An 18320-nucleotide genomic window follows, 5' to 3' on the forward strand; every position below is an offset into this window, starting at 1 on the left:
GTCTTGAAACAGAAACTCATCTGTCATTGGGTTTAATGTCAGTTTTAAGTTTCCTTCTTTCAATGACTCAGATATCTTAGAATAGTTTGAAAAGTTTGTTGTGTTCTTATTTAGAGCTTGCATAATGAGTTGTCGGTTGTGTTGTATTTCTCTCATGGAAGCAATATCTTTCGACATTTTTATTCTAGATAAAATATGCTTCAATAGAAAAAGAAAATTCAAGAGTTGCTACAACTAAACCATTAGATGAACTTTTTACTAATGTCGGTCAAAAGTTTGAGACAGAGACCGTAAAGCATGAAGGCTATCGTTTTGACTACCCATTAAGATGGCTAAGAGACCCATCTGTCACAAAAGCTATTGGCTTTCGTAGAATGAAGTTTGTGTCTGTAGAAGATAAAAGTTTTCCATTTATTGTAAGGTTTCATATAGATTATATATCTGAAGGGAAACGAAAAATGTGGGAAGAAATTGAGCTAATACAAGTTGACCTTTCATCTTCTCTACAGACTGCGTTAAAAAATATAGAAGATAAAATAAATTCATGTTATGCAAAATATGCTGATGAATATGCAAATACCGAGAGCACACTTTATGTGAGAATTGTATATGACAAACAAAATTCACAAGTGTCATTTCAAATCTACGAAGACAATCCAAAGAAAGACGAACAAATATATACAGAATTCACTGCAATGTCATGGTATTATTTGCAAAGAATTTAAATCAGAAAGTCGAACTTCCTTTAGCAAATATTTACAGTCGATATGCAAGAGATGAACCATATTTATTTAAAGATGTTTTCGACCCAGCTGCTATTATTGTTCATGCTTCATTTTCTGGCGCCCAAAACTCTTTCTTATGCTTGGCAAATGACTTTTACGAAAAACCTACAAAGTTATACGAACCACCAAGTGGAAGTATTTCAGACTTTCAAGTATGGTTTACTACAGATGGAAGAAAAAGAATAATTCCATTATACCATGCGTTTTACTTAGAACTTAGTTTCATATACAACTACTATCGAACGGTAAAAATATAATTTTTTAATACGGTTGAGGTGTTGGATTTGGTTGCCAACTGACTGTGGTGCAGGTTCAGGCTGTTGTATAACAGGAGCTTGTTCTTCTGGTTCAGGGTCTTTAGGTATAATACCAACAAACTGACCTACTCTTTTACCAATATTTTTGACTCCGTTCCAAATTCCTCTTCCTACGGTTTTTATTCCATTCCATATACCTCTTCCAACATTTCGAAAGAAGTTTCCTATCTTACTGAAGAAACCCATTTTACTATATGTAAAAATCTAATGTCCGCCTAGTCTCTTACGTTTCCTGTTGAGTTCCATAGCATTCTTTAACTGGAGCTCATACATTCTGTTTCTCCTCTGGTAGAAAACATATTCTGGGTCAACTCCTGTGTTCGCGTCATCTGCATAAAGTTGTTTATATCCCACTTCAGGGTTTGTATAAAACTCTTTCCATCTCATATTTGCATACCATGGTGGCAAACCTAACGCAGCGTCATTTGACATGGCAGTTTGCATTTGTACATCTGTTGGCACTTGACCATAGTTTGCCATTGCAGTTTGTATTCTAACTTCATTTGGAATATTCTCTGGGTTTGGTTGTCCAGGTTGCTGTGCATTCGCTAAGTTCTGTGCGTCCATTTAATATTAGATAAAAATATCTCTTACGAGTACATATACTGAACATTTGCAGGCATTGGTTCATCTTCATATTCTCTGTACTTTTCTGCCACGTCAAATAAATAAATGACACAATGGAAAAAACCTAAAACAAGTAGTCCTATTTCAAACCACATTTACTTACTAATAAAATTTCTTTATTGTGACACTTTCTCCAGTTTATAGGACCTCTCTCATATTCTATCTTGTCATATATAAACTCATAGTCATGTATGTCCTCTAACCATCTCATAACGGTTTCCAAACCACTTTTATCGGATGTAAAGTAAAAGCATGGATGGTTATGTAAAACGTCTAAAGTTTCTAAAGAGTCTCTCAAAGTCCAGTCTACTTGGTATTGAAAATCCCATGTGTTATAGAACGGCGGGTCCACTATAAAGAAAACATTTTCCTTGTCTTTATATTTTTCATACAACTCTGTCCAATGACATCTCACAAACTCTATACCCTCAATATATTTTTCTATGTCCTCTTTGAAAACATTTGTATAGTTAAGATATAAAACTTTTGACATGAGTGTTTCAATGTCATGAACTCTTATAGAACCACTATATAATAGTCTAGCAGATATACTATCCCAGTCTATATATTCTGCTTTTTTCAAAACCTCTCTCACAATATTTTTCTTATCTAATGGTATACGTTCCATCTTACCTATAGGTATCTTTTCTTTTAACGCTTTCAATATTTTGTTTGTGTCTGGAATATGTTTGAGACGGTCCATATAGTTGTCGAAGTCATTGCATATAATCTTTGAGTCTGGGAATATTATATGGCACAAATGGGATATATAGAAACTTCCACCGAACAAATCTACAAATGTTAGACCATTCGGTAGTTTCTTAAGTTCTCTCAATATAATATCTTTACATCTACTCTTATTTCCAAAGAACGGTAACGGTGGTTTTGTAAAATTCATTTATATATAATAATAAAAATGTTTTTACCCGAAAAGTGGCAGAAAAGTGACAAACATGAAAACATATATAATTTGTGAAAAGTGAAACATTATATAATGTTTTCGACCCAGAAGAAGGCTTCTTCCCAGAAGCAATGGAGGAAGAAGAAGAGTCCTCCGAATTCACACCAGAAGACTAACAATTTTCCGAATAAAAACTTCATTTATACTAAACATCTTCGGGGCTAGAGGGCACGAAGTGCCTGGAAGCCCCACTACCTTTTTTTTTTTTTTTTTTTTTAATATGAAAAGAAAGATAATCCAACAAAACAATTATAAATATGAAAAGAAAGATAATTTTATAAAACAATGATAAATATGAAAAATAAAGAGAATTCTATCAAACAATGATAAATATGAAAAGAAAAAGAAAGCCATCAAACAATGATAGATATGAAAAGAAAGAAAATTTCATAAGACAATTATAAATATGAAAAGAAAGAGAATAAGTTTCATGTTAACATCAACACCATGATCAACTAAGAATTGGACAATTTCCATTGAATTAGATTTGATTGCAATACTAAGAGGACATTTATTAATATCGAGAGAATTTCATTAAATAATGATAAATATGAAAATAAAGAAAATTTCATAAAACAATAATAAACATGAAAAGAAAGAGAATGAAATAAAACAATAATAAATATGAAAAGAAAAAGAATGCTATTAAACAATGATAAATATAAAAAGAAAGAGAATGCCATTAAACAATGATAAATAGGAAAAGAAAAAGAATATCATAAAACGATGATAAATATGAAAAGAAAAATAATCATATAAAACAATGATAAATATGAAAAGAAAGATAATTATATAAAACAATGCTAAATATGAAAAGAAAAAGAATATCATTAAACAATGATAAATATGAAATGAAAGAGAATGATATTAAACAATGATAAATATGAAAAGAAAGAAAGTTGGATAAAGCAATAATAAATATTAAAAGAAAGAGAATGTTATTAAACAATGATAAATATAAAAAGAAAGAAAATATCATAAAGCAATAATAGATATTAAAAGAAAGAGAATGTAATTAAACAATGATAAATAGGAAAAGAAAAAGAATATAATAAAACAATGATAAATATGAAAAGAAAAAGAATGCTATTAAACAATGATAAATATAAAAAGAAAGAAAATATCATAAAGCAATGATAAATAGGAAAAGAAAAAGAATATCATAAAACGATGATAAATATGAAAAGAAAAATAATCATATAAAACAATGATAAATATGAAAAGAAAAAGAATGATATTAAACAATGATAAATATGAAAAGAAAGAGAATGATATTAAACAATGATAAATATGAAAAGAAAGATAATTATATAAAACAATGATAAATAGGAAAAGAAAGATAATTATATAAAACAATGATAAATATGAAAAGAAAGAAAATTTCATAAAACAATGAAAAATATGAAAAAGAAAGAGAATGTTATTAAACAATGATATATATGAAAATAAAGAGAATTCTATCAAACAATAATAAATATGAAAAGAAAGTGAATGTCATAAATCAATGATAAATATGAAAAGAAAATGAATTTTATAAAACAATGATAAATATGAAGAGAAAGAGAATAAGTTTCATGCTAACATCAGCACCATGATCAACCAAGAATTGAACAATTTCCATTGAATTCGCTTTGATTGCAATAGCAAGAGGGCATTCATTAATATCAAAAGAATTTCATAAAACAATGATAAATATGAAAATAAAGATAATCCAACAAAACAATGATAAATATGAAAAGAAAGAGTATTTTATAAAACAATGAAAAATATGAAAAGAAAGAAAATGTCATTAAACAATGATAAATATGAAAAGAAAGATAATCCAACAAAACAATGATAAATATGAAAAGAAAGAGTATTTTATAAAACAATGAAAAATATGAAAAGAAAGTGAATGTCATTAAACAATGATAAATATGAAAATAAAAAAAATTCTATCAAACAATAATAAATATGAAAAGAAAAAGAAAGCCATCAAACAATGATTGATATGAAAAGAAAGAGAATTTTATAAAACAATGATAAAAATGAAGAGAAAGAGAATAAGTTTCATGTTAACATCTGCACCATGATCAACTAGGAATTGGACAATTTCCATTGAATTCTCTTTGATTGCAATACTAAGAGGACATCTATTAATATCGAAAGAATGTAAGAAAACAATGATAAATATGAAAAGAAAAAGAATATCATTAAACAATGATAAATATGAAAAGAAAGATAATTATATAAAACACTAATAAATATGAAAAGAAAGATAATTATATAAAACAATGATAAATATGAAAAGAAAGAGAATGTCATTAAACAATGATAAATATAAAAATAAAGAGAATTTCATAAAACAATAATAAATATGAAAAGAAAGAGAATTCTATCAAACAATGAAAAATATGAAAAGAAAGTGAATGTCATTAAACAATGATAAATATGAAAATAAAGAGAATTCTATCAAACAATAATAAATATGAAAAGAAAGTGAATGTCATAAATCAATGATAAATATGAAAAGAAAATGAATTTTATAAAACAATGATAAATATGAAGAGAAAGAGAATAAGTTTCATGCTAACATCAGCACCATGATCAACCAAGAATTGAACAATTTCCATTGAATTCGCTTTGATTGCAATAGCAAGAGGGCATTCATTAATATCAAAAGAATTTCATAAAACAATGATAAATATGAAAATAAAGATAATCCAACAAAACAATGATAAATATGAAAAGAAAGAGTATTTTATAAAACAATGAAAAATATGAAAAGAAAGAAAATGTCATTAAACAATGATAAATATGAAAAGAAAGATAATCCAACAAAACAATGATAAATATTAAGAGAAAGAGATTATAAATTTTGTTGACATCTTCTCCTTTAGATAATAAATAAGATGCAATATCATAATTTGCGAAAAGCATACTTTCTGCTATTGAATCAGGAGTTTGTCCAAAATTTGATTTAAGATACTCAGCAATTTCATAGTTTCGATAATCCAATGCTCTATTAATCTTGTCATCAAATGATTTTCCATCTTCAATCGTTTGCATAAAAATGTCTTTATTTCCGCCTATAACAGCATATTCTTCGGAGTCTCTAGTGTATTTAGCTCCTAAATTTTTCAAGTAATTGAAGCACAATTCTGATCCATATCTAAGTGCACAGTCAAGTGGTGTGATATCATCTATCTCCTTATCAACATCAAGTTTTGGGAATTTAGATTTAAGATCGTCAACTTTATCCCATGCAATATAGTATAAGGGAGATTCTGTTGAATATAAATTCATAATTTCTTCTTCTGTTATTTGAGGTTCGAAGTTTTCAAATTTGAGGCCTTTATAATATAATAATGTTGCCAATTTCAAATATTTCGGCTGGATGATGCATGAGAATTTGTTTGATATGTTTAAATAAAGTTCCGTATATAATTTAATTTCTTTAACACGAATTTGTGAAAAAACATTAATCAAATAAAGTGCCATTTGGATAGATATTTTGTTATTTGTAATTAATTCGATAATTTGTGAAGATATTTGTAAAATATTATTGGAATCGACGCCCCATATAATTTTTGATGCTTGACTGGGGTATTCGAAGACTTTAATTGGTTTGATGTCTTTAAAATTACATCCGATTTCATTTGGTGACTCAGAACTTGACATCTTTGTGAAAATTTTGGCTGTGGCACTTTTGGCGTTAAGAGATGAAATTCTGAAGTTTACAAAATCTCGTAAAACCAGTGTTCAAAATGTTATCACATTTAGGTAATAAGGGTATTTTTGTCAATATAATCTGTTATTTCAAAAAAAAAAAAAAAAAAAAAAGGTAGTGGGGCTTCCAGGCACTTCGTGCCCTCTAGCCCCGAAGGTGTTTAGTATAAATGAAGTTTTTATTCGGAAAATTGTTAGTCTTCTGGTGTGAATTCGGAGGACTCTTCTTCTTCCTCCATTGCTTCTGGGAAGAAGCCTTCTTCTGGGTCGAAAACATTATATAATGTTTCACTTTTCACAAATTATATATGTTTTCATGTTTGTCACTTTTCTGCCACTTTTCGGGTAAAAACATTTTTATTATTATATATAAATGAATTTTACAAAACCACCGTTACCGTTCTTTGGAAATAAGAGTAGATGTAAAGATATTATATTGAGAGAACTTAAGAAACTACCGAATGGTCTAACATTTGTAGATTTGTTCGGTGGAAGTTTCTATATATCCCATTTGTGCCATACAATATTCCCAGACTCAAAGATTATATGCAATGACTTCGACAACTATATGGACCGTCTCAAACATATACCAGACACAAACAATATATTGAAAGAGTTAAAAGAAAAGATACCTATAGGTAAGATGGAACGTATACCATTAGATAAGAAAAATATTGTGAGAGAGGTTTTGAAAAAGCAGAATATATAGACTGGGATAGTATATCTGCTAGACTATTATATAGTGGTTCTATAAGAGTTCATGACATTGAAACACTCATGTCAAAAGTTTTATATCTTAACTATACAAATGTTTTCAAAGAGGACATAGAAAAATATATTGAGGGTATAGAGTTTGTGAGATGTCATTGGACAGAGTTGTATGAAAAATATAAAGACAAGGAAAATGTTTTCTTTATAGTGGACCCACCGTTCTATAACACATGGGATTTTCAATACCAAGTAGACTGGACTTTGAGAGACTCTTTAGAAACTTTAGACGTTATACATAACCATCCATGCTTTTACTTTACATCCGATAAAAGTGGTTTGGAAAGTGTCATGAAATGACTAGAAGATATAAACGACTATGAGTTTATATATGACAAGATAGAATATGAGAGAGGTCCTATAAACCGGAGAAAGTGTCATAACAAAGAAATTTTATTAGTAAGTAAATGTGGTTTGAAATAGGACTACTTGTTTTAGGTTTTTTCCATTGTGTCATTTATTTATTTGACGTGGCAGAAAAGTACAGAGAATATGAAGATGAACCAATGCCTGCAAATGTTCAGTATATGTACTCGTAAGAGATATTTTTATCTAATATTAAATGGACGCACAGAACTTAGCGAATGCACAGCAACCTGGACAACCAAACCCAGAGAATATTCCAAATGAAGTTAGAATACAAACTGCAATGGCAAACTATGGTCAAGTGCCAACAGATGTACAAATGCAAACTGCCATGTCAAATGACGCTGCGTTAGGTTTGCCACCATGGTATGCAAATATGAGATGGAAAGAGTTTTATACAAACCCTGAAGTGGGATATAAACAACTTTATGCAGATGACGCGAACACAGGAGTTGACCCAGAATATGTTTTCTACCAGAGGAGAAACAGAATGTATGAGCTCCAGTTAAAGAATGCTATGGAACTCAACAGGAAACGTAAGAGACTAGGCGGACATTAGATTTTTACATATAGTAAAATGGGTTTCTTCAGTAAGATAGGAAACTTCTTTCGAAATGTTGGAAGAGGTATATGGAATGGAATAAAAACCGTAGGAAGAGGAATTTGGAACGGAGTCAAAAATATTGGTAAAAGAGTAGGTCAGTTTGTTGGTATTATACCTAAAGACCCTGAACCAGAAGAACAAGCTCCTGTTATACAACAGCCTGAACCTGCACCACAGTCAAGTTGGCAACCAAATCCAACACCTCAACCGTATTAAAAAATTATATTTTTACCGTTCGATAGTAGTTGTATATGAAACTAAGTTCTAAGTAAAACGCATGGTATAATGGAATTATTCTTTTTCTTCCATCTGTAGTAAACCATACTTGAAAGTCTGAAATACTTCCACTTGGTGGTTCGTATAACTTTGTAGGTTTTTCGTAAAAGTCATTTGCCAAGCATAAGAAAGAGTTTTGGGCGCCAGAAAATGAAGCATGAACAATATAGCATCTGGGTCGAAAATATTTTCATATGTTCCATTAGGGTTTTCGACTTCATAAAAGTCTGGGTGTACTGGATATGCTGCAGGCTGATTTAACATCCTCATAAATCTATACCATGCCAAGTTGTTATATTTTGTAGAAATATAAACGTTTTCTCCAAGGTCTTCTATTCTATTGATTTTAACAGTTGCATTTTTCCTGTCATAAATATATCGAGATGGTATTCTCCCTCGTCAATGTTATACTGTTTTGCATATTCGATATAGATATCGTTTATTTTTTCTTGAAAAGCTTGAAGAGTTGTTTCTAAGTTTACAAGCAAACTAACTTGTAAAAGTTTTCCCTGTTCAAATTTCTCATACATACGTTTTTCTTTGTTATAGTATCGAACTTCAAAACCGACCGTAAATGGGAAACCATGTATGGCTTCTGAAATGAACTTCATTCTACGAAAGCCAATAGCTTTTGTGACAGATGGGTCTCTTAGCCATCTTAATGGGTAGTCAAAACGATAGCCTTCATGCTTTACGGTCTCTGTCTCAAACTTTTGACCGACATTAGTAAAAAGTTCATCTAATGGTTTAGTTGTAGCAACTCTTGAATTTTCTTTTTCTATTGAAAGCATATTTTATCTAGAATAAAAATGTCGAAAGATATTGCTTCCATGAGAGAAATACAACACAACCGACAACTCATTATGCAAGCTCTAAATAAGAACACAACAAACTTTTCAAACTATTCTAAGATATCTGAGTCATTGAAAGAAGGAAACTTAAAACTGACATTAAACCCAATGACAGATGAGTTTCTATTTCAAGACAAGAAGAACAATACTGTCTGTATAAATCCAACAAAAGGAACTTTAAACGAGAAACCTATAAATGAACTTCTTTTGAAAGCAGATGTTGACAACAAAGCTGACAAAGAATATGTAGACGATGCAATAGCAAAAGAAGAAGAAAGAGCTAACAATGCTTATGCAACAAAAGAACATACTCATCCTGAACTAGCAGACAAAACATATGTTGACAATAAAATGTCAAGTGAAGTGACAAGAGCTGAAAACGAATATTCTAAAAAGACTCATACACATTCTATATCTGAAATAACAGACTTAAACGTTAGCCTTGAAAAGAAAGCGGATGAGGAATATGTGGCTAGTGTGTTAGAGAAGAAAGCGGATAAGGAATATGTGGATGAAAAAGATAAAGAAATTATAGAAAGGGCTGAATGGTATCATGAATGGACATCGGAGACTTTTAAAGTTAAAGCCGATACAGGATGGGTTTCAGGATGTTTAGACCTTAAAGCAGATAAAACTTATGTTAACGATGAGTTAGAGAAGAAAGCAAATAAGACTCATACACATACAAGTTTTACAACTGTTGCTATAGAAAGTATTGAAGGAACGGTTGAAGAAACTGGTGGGGATGCATTATATTGTAAACCTCCCTTTCCACAAGGTTTAACATCGGATGACGACATAACGACGATGAGAAAACATTAGATGTAAAGATGTTTATGTCATGAAGGATGAATATAATATTAAATTCACTGCTCAAGATTTATATGACAAGAAAGCAGACAAAAAAGAGCTTCAAACATTAAAGACAGAAATACTTCAAACATTATATCCTATAGGCTCTATTTATACGTCAATGAACTCAACAAATCCAGAAACAGTTCTGGGTTTTGGAACTTGGACTCAAATAGTCGACAGGTTTTTGTTATTGTGCAAACTCTTCAAAGGAAAACAGGTGGAAGTAAAACGATTTCAGGTGAAAATTTACCTGCACATAGTCACTACATAGATTTAAGTACATCTCAAGCAGGTTGGCATAAGCATAAATTTTTGGGATTGGTCAGCAATGACAAAAGGTAAAGGATATGATGTTAAAGACGACGTTCAGTTTGCTATAAATTGTTTCTGGGGTAACACTCAGGGAGATGGAAACCATACACATCACGTTTCAGGATATACGCAAACAACGGGACAAAGTAAAGAATACATGCCACCTTACATGACAGTTTACGCATGGTATAGAAATGCTTAGTCGTCATTTTCAACTTCTTTAGCATATTCGTCAGGAGTTGTCTTATATTTGTTAGGAACTGTCTTTGAAAGTATCCACCTTGAACTTTGACAAGTTTTGAAACGAGGTCTGACAATAGTAGTTTTATCTTCTGCTTGCAGTCTGTACATTTTGCCATGTTTGCCTAAAACTTCATAATATTCTCTTGTATACTTTCTTCTATTTTTACGAACACGAATGTGAGTACCTGTCGAGTTCCCATTGTTGTCATAGTCAATAGTATTTTCATATGGGTCGCGTTTAGGTATTTCTATTTTTACTTTGTCACCTTTCTGAAGTTTGAAGCCGCATTCTTTCTTGTTTGTCTCTTTTGACTAAATTATTAAATATATAGTCTTTCTCTAAGTCAGGGTTGTTTTTCATTTCTTCGGGGGAGTGGTTTCCCAAACCTTTTTGTTTACGGCTATTGTAAATATTTAAAACTTGTCTCATCTTTGCCATGGAGAAGTGTCTATATTTGTCGTCATATGACATTTCATTTGCTTCACCACCTTGTGGTTGGTTTAAGTCTCTTAACATTTTTATACAACCGTCAATGTAGGGTTGTTAGATTCCCGACGATAGGTGTCTTGGAAGATTTGCCTGGTGTCATCATAGTGTCTTTAAATCAAAAATTTTATTTTGGAGTTAGTTTTATTGATTTTTCAATAAAAAACATTTTCGAAAACAAGAAATAAAACGATAAAATATTTATTTTTATATAAGGATCTTATATATTTAAATAAATATCATTTTATTTTTTTCATTGGTGTCTGTCAAACCATAATACACTATTCAAAAATTCAATGTGTCTTTGCGGTTTCAAAAGACACCTTCAAATTGAACGATAGCACAGACACTATTGAATTTTACCCATTGTATTTAGTTTTTACCCTTTTTATTTTTAAGAATTAATGACTGAAACAGCCGTTTTGCTTAAAGTTCATTAAGAGAAAAACATTTCTTCTTCTTCAATCTATTGGCGCATTTATTTCTACACGCCAATAAGGAAGGAAAAATTATAAGACACCATGGTGTCTTCAAAACGCTAATTTTTGATATTTTTAACAACCCTACGTCAATGACACCAAGAGCAGAATGGTTTTGGTCGACAATGAAATATTGGTTTACATTTTTTGAACGCAGATAGTTTTTTACATCATTGATTTGAAAGAACTTTCACAGTCAGATGTCAGTTTTTGGATGGTATTTGTCAACGAATTTTGTCAAAGCAGTTTTCACATCTAAATATTTTTGGACCATAATGGTATGCTTCACAGTATCTTGTGTTTTGACCGACAAATATTAACCAGTATGGTGGTCCATCTTCTCTATACCTCGGAATGTTTTCCAAGATATCCATAAACCAAGCATTTGGTGTTGAACTAAAGATTTTTATCATGAGTGCTTTTCTTGTCGCTTTAGAAACATAGGGGTCCTTGTTTGGATTCGTCATTTTTTAACCCATAAGAAATGGGTTTATTTGGCGCATTAGCAGGAGTTGCATCCAGATTTTTGCCCGCAGTGGGAACAATAGCCAGCGAGGTGTATTTGGAGTTGGAAGGAAGATTTTGAGTACATTAGGTATACTGAAAGAGAAAGCACAACCTATTATACAAACTGTACAGAAAGGTTGGGATGTAGCACGAGATGCAAACAAATCTTATTCCAAATCCTGAAACAAGAGGGAAAAGTTCAAGGATGGATGGACAATGTAGGAAGACAAGCAGGAAACTATTATAACAAAGCAAATGACTACTATAACAAGCAGGGACACTATTGGACCAAGGTGAAAGATTCTTTAACAGAGGATATTAACCATGCACAACAATGGTAAAACAATAACCAACCTCAACCGCCTCAAACGTGGGGAATGTAAAGTTTTTTTACTGAGATGAAATGAACAATACAGCATTGAGACAAATGGGTTCAAGATGGATTTGTCGGCTTCCAGCAGTTACACAACGTGTTTGTCAAGGTCTTCCTATACCTCAGGAAGTTTTAGACCGACTTAAAAAAACAACAACAACCAGTTGAAAACAAACCAAACTAAATTTTTTTACTGAGATGAAATGACGCCGAAGAAGTTGAAACGGTAGATTTGACACCACAAACAAAAAGTTCAGAACCATTGTCAAAACCTGTCAAAGAACTTACAGATGAAGAGAAAAATTCAATAATAGAAAGTGCCAGGTCTGGAAATACAAACCCTAACTACAAAGTCACTTTTCATAGAAATGGAACGGCAAGTATCTCAAAAAAGAAACAGACTCTCACAAATAAAATATTGAAGTCTGAAGGAGCTTTCGAGACAACAGATGGAAAAGTTTACTTCACTGACCAACAGTTCATTATAGAACATCTCATTGACTTAGAGTCGAAATATTCTAAACTTTACAACAAACACAAAAAGTTGAAAGGAAAACAAAAACAAATGGCATATGATATTTATGAAGATGTTGACGACACAACTGTTCCTGCAGGTGAGGTAAAGTCAGAGGAACCGAAAAGTGACGAAAAACCGATAGAAGAAGAAAAACCAAAAACTGAAGATAAACCAAAACCAAAGTTTAGTTTCCAAACTAAACCAAGTCAACCTTCATTAGCTGGTATGGGTTGGCGTCAAAGACTTATGGCAGCAGGCGGTTATGTAAAGTAAAGAAAAAAATATTTTTTTATTTTTATTTGAAATGTACGCTGAGTTTGTTAGTGAACCTCAAGTTGAAGGAAACTTGTTTGTTAGATGAGAAATATGAAATGGCATACCATTTTAAAACAATATATTTTTACATATATTAAATGCTTCAGGTTGAAAAACAAAGAACAAAAGTAGCAGATACAAAACCGTTAGACTATATCTTTACAAATGCTGGTAGGACAATATCAGATGAAGAAATTTCATCCCGAATATACAGGTTTGACTATCCAATTCGTTGGCTTCAAAGTCCTTCAGATGCAAAGGCAATAGGATTTAGAAGAGTTTTGTTTTCAAAAAGAACTAACGCATTTATGTTCGCAGTATATTTTCATGGGCAGTATAAAGGTTCTGATGGTCTAATAGACAAATTTGACGAAATGAGAATCTTTACAGTTCGTTCAGACGAAAGTCTTGAGAAAACTCTAAATGACTTTCAAACTCAAATGAACAAATATTATTGGGAATTTCAAGAAAAATACGACTCTTTACTAAATGGAACATACTATCTGAAACTAGAATATGACAAGATGAACTCAACCGTTTCATTTCAAAAGATTGAAATTAACCCTCCAAGAGATACAGAGTTTTTATATTGGAAAGTAGACAAACGTTCTTGGGCACAATTTCTTCGGTTACTAAACCAGAACGAACCATTACCACCAGATGGTCCATTTCAATTTATACTTCCACCAGCAGATTTGACAGTTTATAGAAACGTGTTTGACCCTCAAAATGTTATGTGTCATGCAAGTTTCAGTTCAAGCAACAATAGTTTTCTATGTATTGGTAAGGACTTTTATGACTTTGCTTCTAAATTCTACGAACCACCTAGTAACAGTTTCTCTGACTTTCAAGTTTGGTTCACAACAAATGGTGTGCAACATATTATTCCATTGTACTATGACTTTTATCTCGAATTGTCTTTCATATATAACTACGGAAAAGTGCTGAAAAAGTATTGAATGTGAAGATATTAGAAAATAACATTTTTTCTAACATCGTAGAAAACTCATGAAAACAATTTATTTTTGACACTTTCACAAAAAACATAAAAAAGTGCAGTTAAACGTTAAGGTTTACTGAACTGGTTGGATGTCGCCTTCACAGGTTATGTAGAATGGTTGACCCGAGAAGCGAAGGAGACCCCTGAGAATTTGGTTCATTCTTGGGAAAGGGTTCTCTCTGGTTGGAAGTTGTATCCAAGGACGCTTTGCAAAGAACTTGAGAAGAGCTTCTTTCTTTGCTTGCTTTATGTCGTCGTAGGCTGTCCCGTCTGGTATTTGAATTGGAATTCCAGTCGAAGTCTCGAGATTCAAGGCAGCCCTTCCCGTTATCCAACCGCTAACAAGCTTGCCTTTTACATTCTGCCTGAGGAAGTCTTTAACAAGCTCGTTAATTTCAATTAGGTAAATTGCCTCGTCGGTAGGTTCGACCTCGACCATTGCTACTGTCAGAAAAAGTACTACTACTGTCAGAAAAAGTACTGCTACTGTCAGTAAAAGTACTGCTACTGTCAGTAAAAGTACTGCTACTGTCAGTAAAAGTACTGCTACTGTCAGTAAAAAGGAAAATTTGAGAGGGTTTTCGACGATAAAGTACTGCTACTGTCAGTAAAAGTACTGCTACTGTCAGTAAAAGTACTGCTACTGTCAGAAAAAGTACTGCTACTGTCAGTAAAAGTACTGCTACTGTCAGAAAAAGTACTGCTACTGTCAGTAAAAGTACTGCTACTGTCAGTAGCAGTACTGCTAGTAGCAGAGATTTTTATCGTTGTGGTCCGACGGTTAAGCCACAAACGAATGTCCGACGTCCCACCAACCGAGTCCATTCCCAAACCAGAAGAACCTAAAGCACCAGCCCCTGCACCTCAGTTCCAGCAAGTACCTCCGATTTACTACCAATTTCCACCTCAAGGTTACTACCCACCACAAGGCTTCCCGAACTACCCTCCTCTGCCTATGCCTTACTTCCCCAACCCTTGGATGTTCCAGCAAGCTCCACCCCAGCAATTCCAATCTCAATCCAAATCGAAGAGAGCCCAAGAGTTCGAAGAAGGTCTGAACCGCTTACGCAAAGAGTATGCCACAGCTCCAATTGAGAGAAAGTTGTTCCCGGACCAAAAATATAATTTAGGGTAGATGGTTAGATCTCACCTGTTTTTTCACCTGTTTTCTACCCTCTTGAATTTTCATGACTTCTTCGTAAATGTTTTGTCAAGACTTCTTCGTAAATGTTTTGTCAAGACTTCTTCGTAAATGTTTTGTCAAGACTTCTTCGTAAATGTTTTGTCAAGACTTCTTCGTAAATGTTTTGTCATGACTTCTTCGTAAATGTTTTGTCATGACTTCTTCGTAAATGTTTTGTCAAGACTTCTTCGTAATGAGTGTAAAGGACCCAAAAATAAAGTTTATGTTAGAATGTTAGATCTAACATATTTTCTAACACGTTTTCTAACATGGTCTAAAACTCTTGAATTTTCATGAATTTCCTTAAGATAGAAAAAATAAAGTTAGTTTTATTTTGTATTTTTTGTATAAAAGATATGATTTCAGGGATTTTTTTGACGAAGTGTCAATGTTCACTTCGTCAAAAAATAACAGTTATCTAATGAAAAAGTTAGTTTTATTTTGTATTTGACGAGAATGTCGGGTAAATGTTTTGTCATGAATTTCCTTAAGATAGAAAAAATAAAACTAACTTTATTTTGTATTTTTTTGTATGTAAGACATGATTTCAGGGATTTTTTTGACGAAGTGTCAATGTTCACTTCGTCAAAAAATAACAGTTATCTAATGAAAAAGTTAGTTTTATTTTTTTATTTTGTATGTAAAGATATGATTTCAGGGATTTTTTTGACGAAGTGTCAATGTTCACTTCGTCAAAAAATAACAGTTATCTAATGAAAAAGTTAGTTTTATTTTGTATTTGACGAGAATGTCGGGTATATGTTTTGTCAAAACTTCTTCGTAAATGTTTTGTCAAAACTTCTTCGTAAATGTTTTGTCAAACATGAACGTAAATGTTTTGTCAAGACTTCTTCGTAATGAGTGTAAAGGACCCAAAAATAATGTTTAGGTGAAGTGGTGCGATCTCACCTGTTTTTTCACCTCTTTTTTCACATCTTGAATTTTCATGAATTTTCCCGAAATAAAAAATAAAGTTAGTTTTATTTTTTTTATTTTTTTTATTTTGTATAAAAAATAAAAATGTCAACAATCGGCACAACAACAATACAAACAACTACAGCACCAAACTCTTTAGTCATGAATCCTACGTCAATGTTGGTAGGGATGAAAAGCTTCATTCCTTCTTCATATACTTTTGAAACAGAAATCCAGAAGATAAAGCAAGAACTTTTAACATGTAATTTAGACTGTAGTGCGAAAGATGAAACAAATGAACAGTATCTTTATGAAATGGAGGACATTATTGACCATTTACCCAAATTGCCTGAAATTCAGCAACAAAAACTAACTATTCCTGAATTCGATGAAATAGAAGTCAAAGCAACTGACTCGGTAGAAATAAAGAAGTTCATACGAAAGGTAAACTATGAGTTTCTAGGATTTCATTGCAACCATAAGGTTATGGACAAAGATTGCGACATGGTATATAAGAACATCTCTGACATATATAAATCTGAAGAATTTAAGACCTACGACAACTTTGTTTCGTTAGTTGCTGAATGTGTATGGCAGATAAGAGATGAAGATAGAAGAGGTAAAGTATGGAACAAACAAATAAAACCAGCAACTTTTGAGTTAAAGAAAACCATTGACGCTTTAGTTGTTTTAGCTGGTTTTATTTCAATGTATAACGCAAAAATGAACCCGCAATGTTCTAAATGTAAAGCAGCAATGAGGAAATATAACTACTCCGTCAAAGAGATAGAACGTATGAGAAACGACTATGCAGATTTAAAGAAAGAAGCAGAAAAGCTAGCAGAAGATAAAATGGACATGTTAGAATTTCTGAACAAAAACTATCCAACAGCAGAAGATTTCCTTCTATCTGACGTCAAGAAGAAGTATAAAGAAACTTTCGGTATCGTTAAAACATTCGATGTACTAAAAGAAGAAATAGAAGCTACGAAACTGTTTAGGATTTCAAATATACATCGTACAATTCATGTAAAACGCTTGTGAAAAAAGAGGTGAAAAAACAGGTGAGATCGCACCACTTCACCTAAACTTTATTTTTGCTGAAAAATGACCAAATTTCATGAGTTTTCCCGAAATAAAAAATAAAACTAACTTTATTTTTATTTATTTTTTTATTTTGTATGTAAGAACAGAAATGACAAACATTGAGTTTGAAACAGTTAAAAAGATAGACAATGACACCAAATTGGTTAGAATAGGTGATTTAAACGTAAGATACTCAAAGAAATACAACAAATATTCTTTGTCAGACATTATATCTCCATCTGGAAAGAAAGCAAAGGACTGGGTTAAAATTGCTTCTACTCAGAAAATTTTGACAAGAAATCCTGAGCTTATGATATCGGTAAGATTCTATGGAACTGCAGCATATCTTATAGACAAAAGTCTTATACCAATAGTTTTGTTATGGTTAGACCCAGTTGTTGGATATAACTTCATAACATATGGTTCATTCGATACGGAACGTTGCAGTGAAGGCTTACTTTACATCGTTCAGAAACCGAAGGACTTCAATACAAAAAGATATAAGATAGGAAGGACATATAATATAACTCAAAGATATGACAGTACAGTCAATAGAGTCAAGGTTGTGTTTGCTAATGATATGAGAGCTGCAGAAACAGAACTACTTGAAAAGTTTGAGAAAATGTATGGTGCTCCCATAAAAGGTAAAGAAACGTTTGAAGTAGATGAGATAGATAAAGCTATAAAATTATTTGACGAAGTTGCTGAAAAATACATGTAAAGCGTTTATTTTTGGTCTTTTGTGAAAGTCAGAAAATAAAGTTAGTGTCATTTTTTTGTATTTT

At 31.8% G+C, this 18320-nt stretch overlaps 7 protein-coding genes and 1 pseudogene across 8 annotated transcripts, besides 3 other annotated features; 6 read left to right on the forward strand and 2 right to left on the reverse strand.

Annotated features, from left to right (window-relative positions):
• Nucleotides 1-2907: part of a mobile genetic element that runs on past the window's edge.
• On the reverse strand, nt 1307-1669 carry TVAGG3_0927780 (uncharacterized protein; the record flags this gene model as incomplete). The annotated part of the gene is made up of 1 exon (XM_001299561.1): nt 1307-1669. One exon carries the CDS (start codon nt 1667-1669, stop codon nt 1307-1309), a length of 363 nt encoding a protein of 120 aa, XP_001299562.1.
• Nucleotides 2908-6384: 3477 nt separating the features above from the next.
• Nucleotides 6385-6411: a mobile genetic element.
• A 1440-nt stretch (nt 6412-7851) lies between these two features.
• On the forward strand, nt 7852-8091 carry TVAGG3_0927800 (uncharacterized protein; the record flags this gene model as incomplete). The annotated part of the gene is made up of 1 exon (XM_051252470.1): nt 7852-8091. One exon carries the CDS (start codon nt 7852-7854, stop codon nt 8089-8091), a length of 240 nt encoding a protein of 79 aa, XP_051078044.1.
• An 18-nt stretch (nt 8092-8109) lies between these two features.
• Nucleotides 8110-8352, forward strand: TVAGG3_0927810 (serine threonine-protein phosphatase family; the record flags this gene model as incomplete). The annotated part of the gene is made up of 1 exon (XM_051252471.1): nt 8110-8352. The coding sequence occupies one exon, from the start codon at nt 8110-8112 to the stop codon at nt 8350-8352; it is 243 nt and encodes an 80-aa protein (XP_051078045.1).
• Nucleotides 8353-8356: 4 nt separating this feature from the next.
• On the reverse strand, nt 8357-9203 carry TVAGG3_0927820 (annotated as a pseudogene). The gene has a single exon. A coding segment is annotated over exon 1 (847 nt).
• A 453-nt stretch (nt 9204-9656) lies between these two features.
• Nucleotides 9657-18320: part of a mobile genetic element that runs on past the window's edge.
• Nucleotides 13450-14310, forward strand: TVAGG3_0927840 (uncharacterized protein; the record flags this gene model as incomplete). Its single annotated transcript, XM_051252472.1, has 1 exon — nt 13450-14310. One exon carries the CDS (start codon nt 13450-13452, stop codon nt 14308-14310), a length of 861 nt encoding a protein of 286 aa, XP_051078046.1.
• Nucleotides 15148-15486, forward strand: TVAGG3_0927850 (uncharacterized protein; the record flags this gene model as incomplete). The annotated part of the gene is made up of 1 exon (XM_051252473.1): nt 15148-15486. One exon carries the CDS (start codon nt 15148-15150, stop codon nt 15484-15486), a length of 339 nt encoding a protein of 112 aa, XP_051078047.1.
• On the forward strand, nt 16555-17493 carry TVAGG3_0927860 (organellar and viral DNA polymerase type B; the record flags this gene model as incomplete). Its single annotated transcript, XM_001299562.1, has 1 exon — nt 16555-17493. One exon carries the CDS (start codon nt 16555-16557, stop codon nt 17491-17493), a length of 939 nt encoding a protein of 312 aa, XP_001299563.1.
• TVAGG3_0927870 (organellar and viral DNA polymerase type B) lies at nt 17846-18256 on the forward strand (the record flags this gene model as incomplete). Its single annotated transcript, XM_051252474.1, has 1 exon — nt 17846-18256. One exon carries the CDS (start codon nt 17846-17848, stop codon nt 18254-18256), a length of 411 nt encoding a protein of 136 aa, XP_051078048.1.

This window comes from Trichomonas vaginalis, chromosome I (assembly GCF_026262505.1).
Source record: "Trichomonas vaginalis G3 chromosome I, whole genome shotgun sequence".
Classification (NCBI taxonomy): Eukaryota; Parabasalia; order Trichomonadida; family Trichomonadidae; genus Trichomonas; species Trichomonas vaginalis.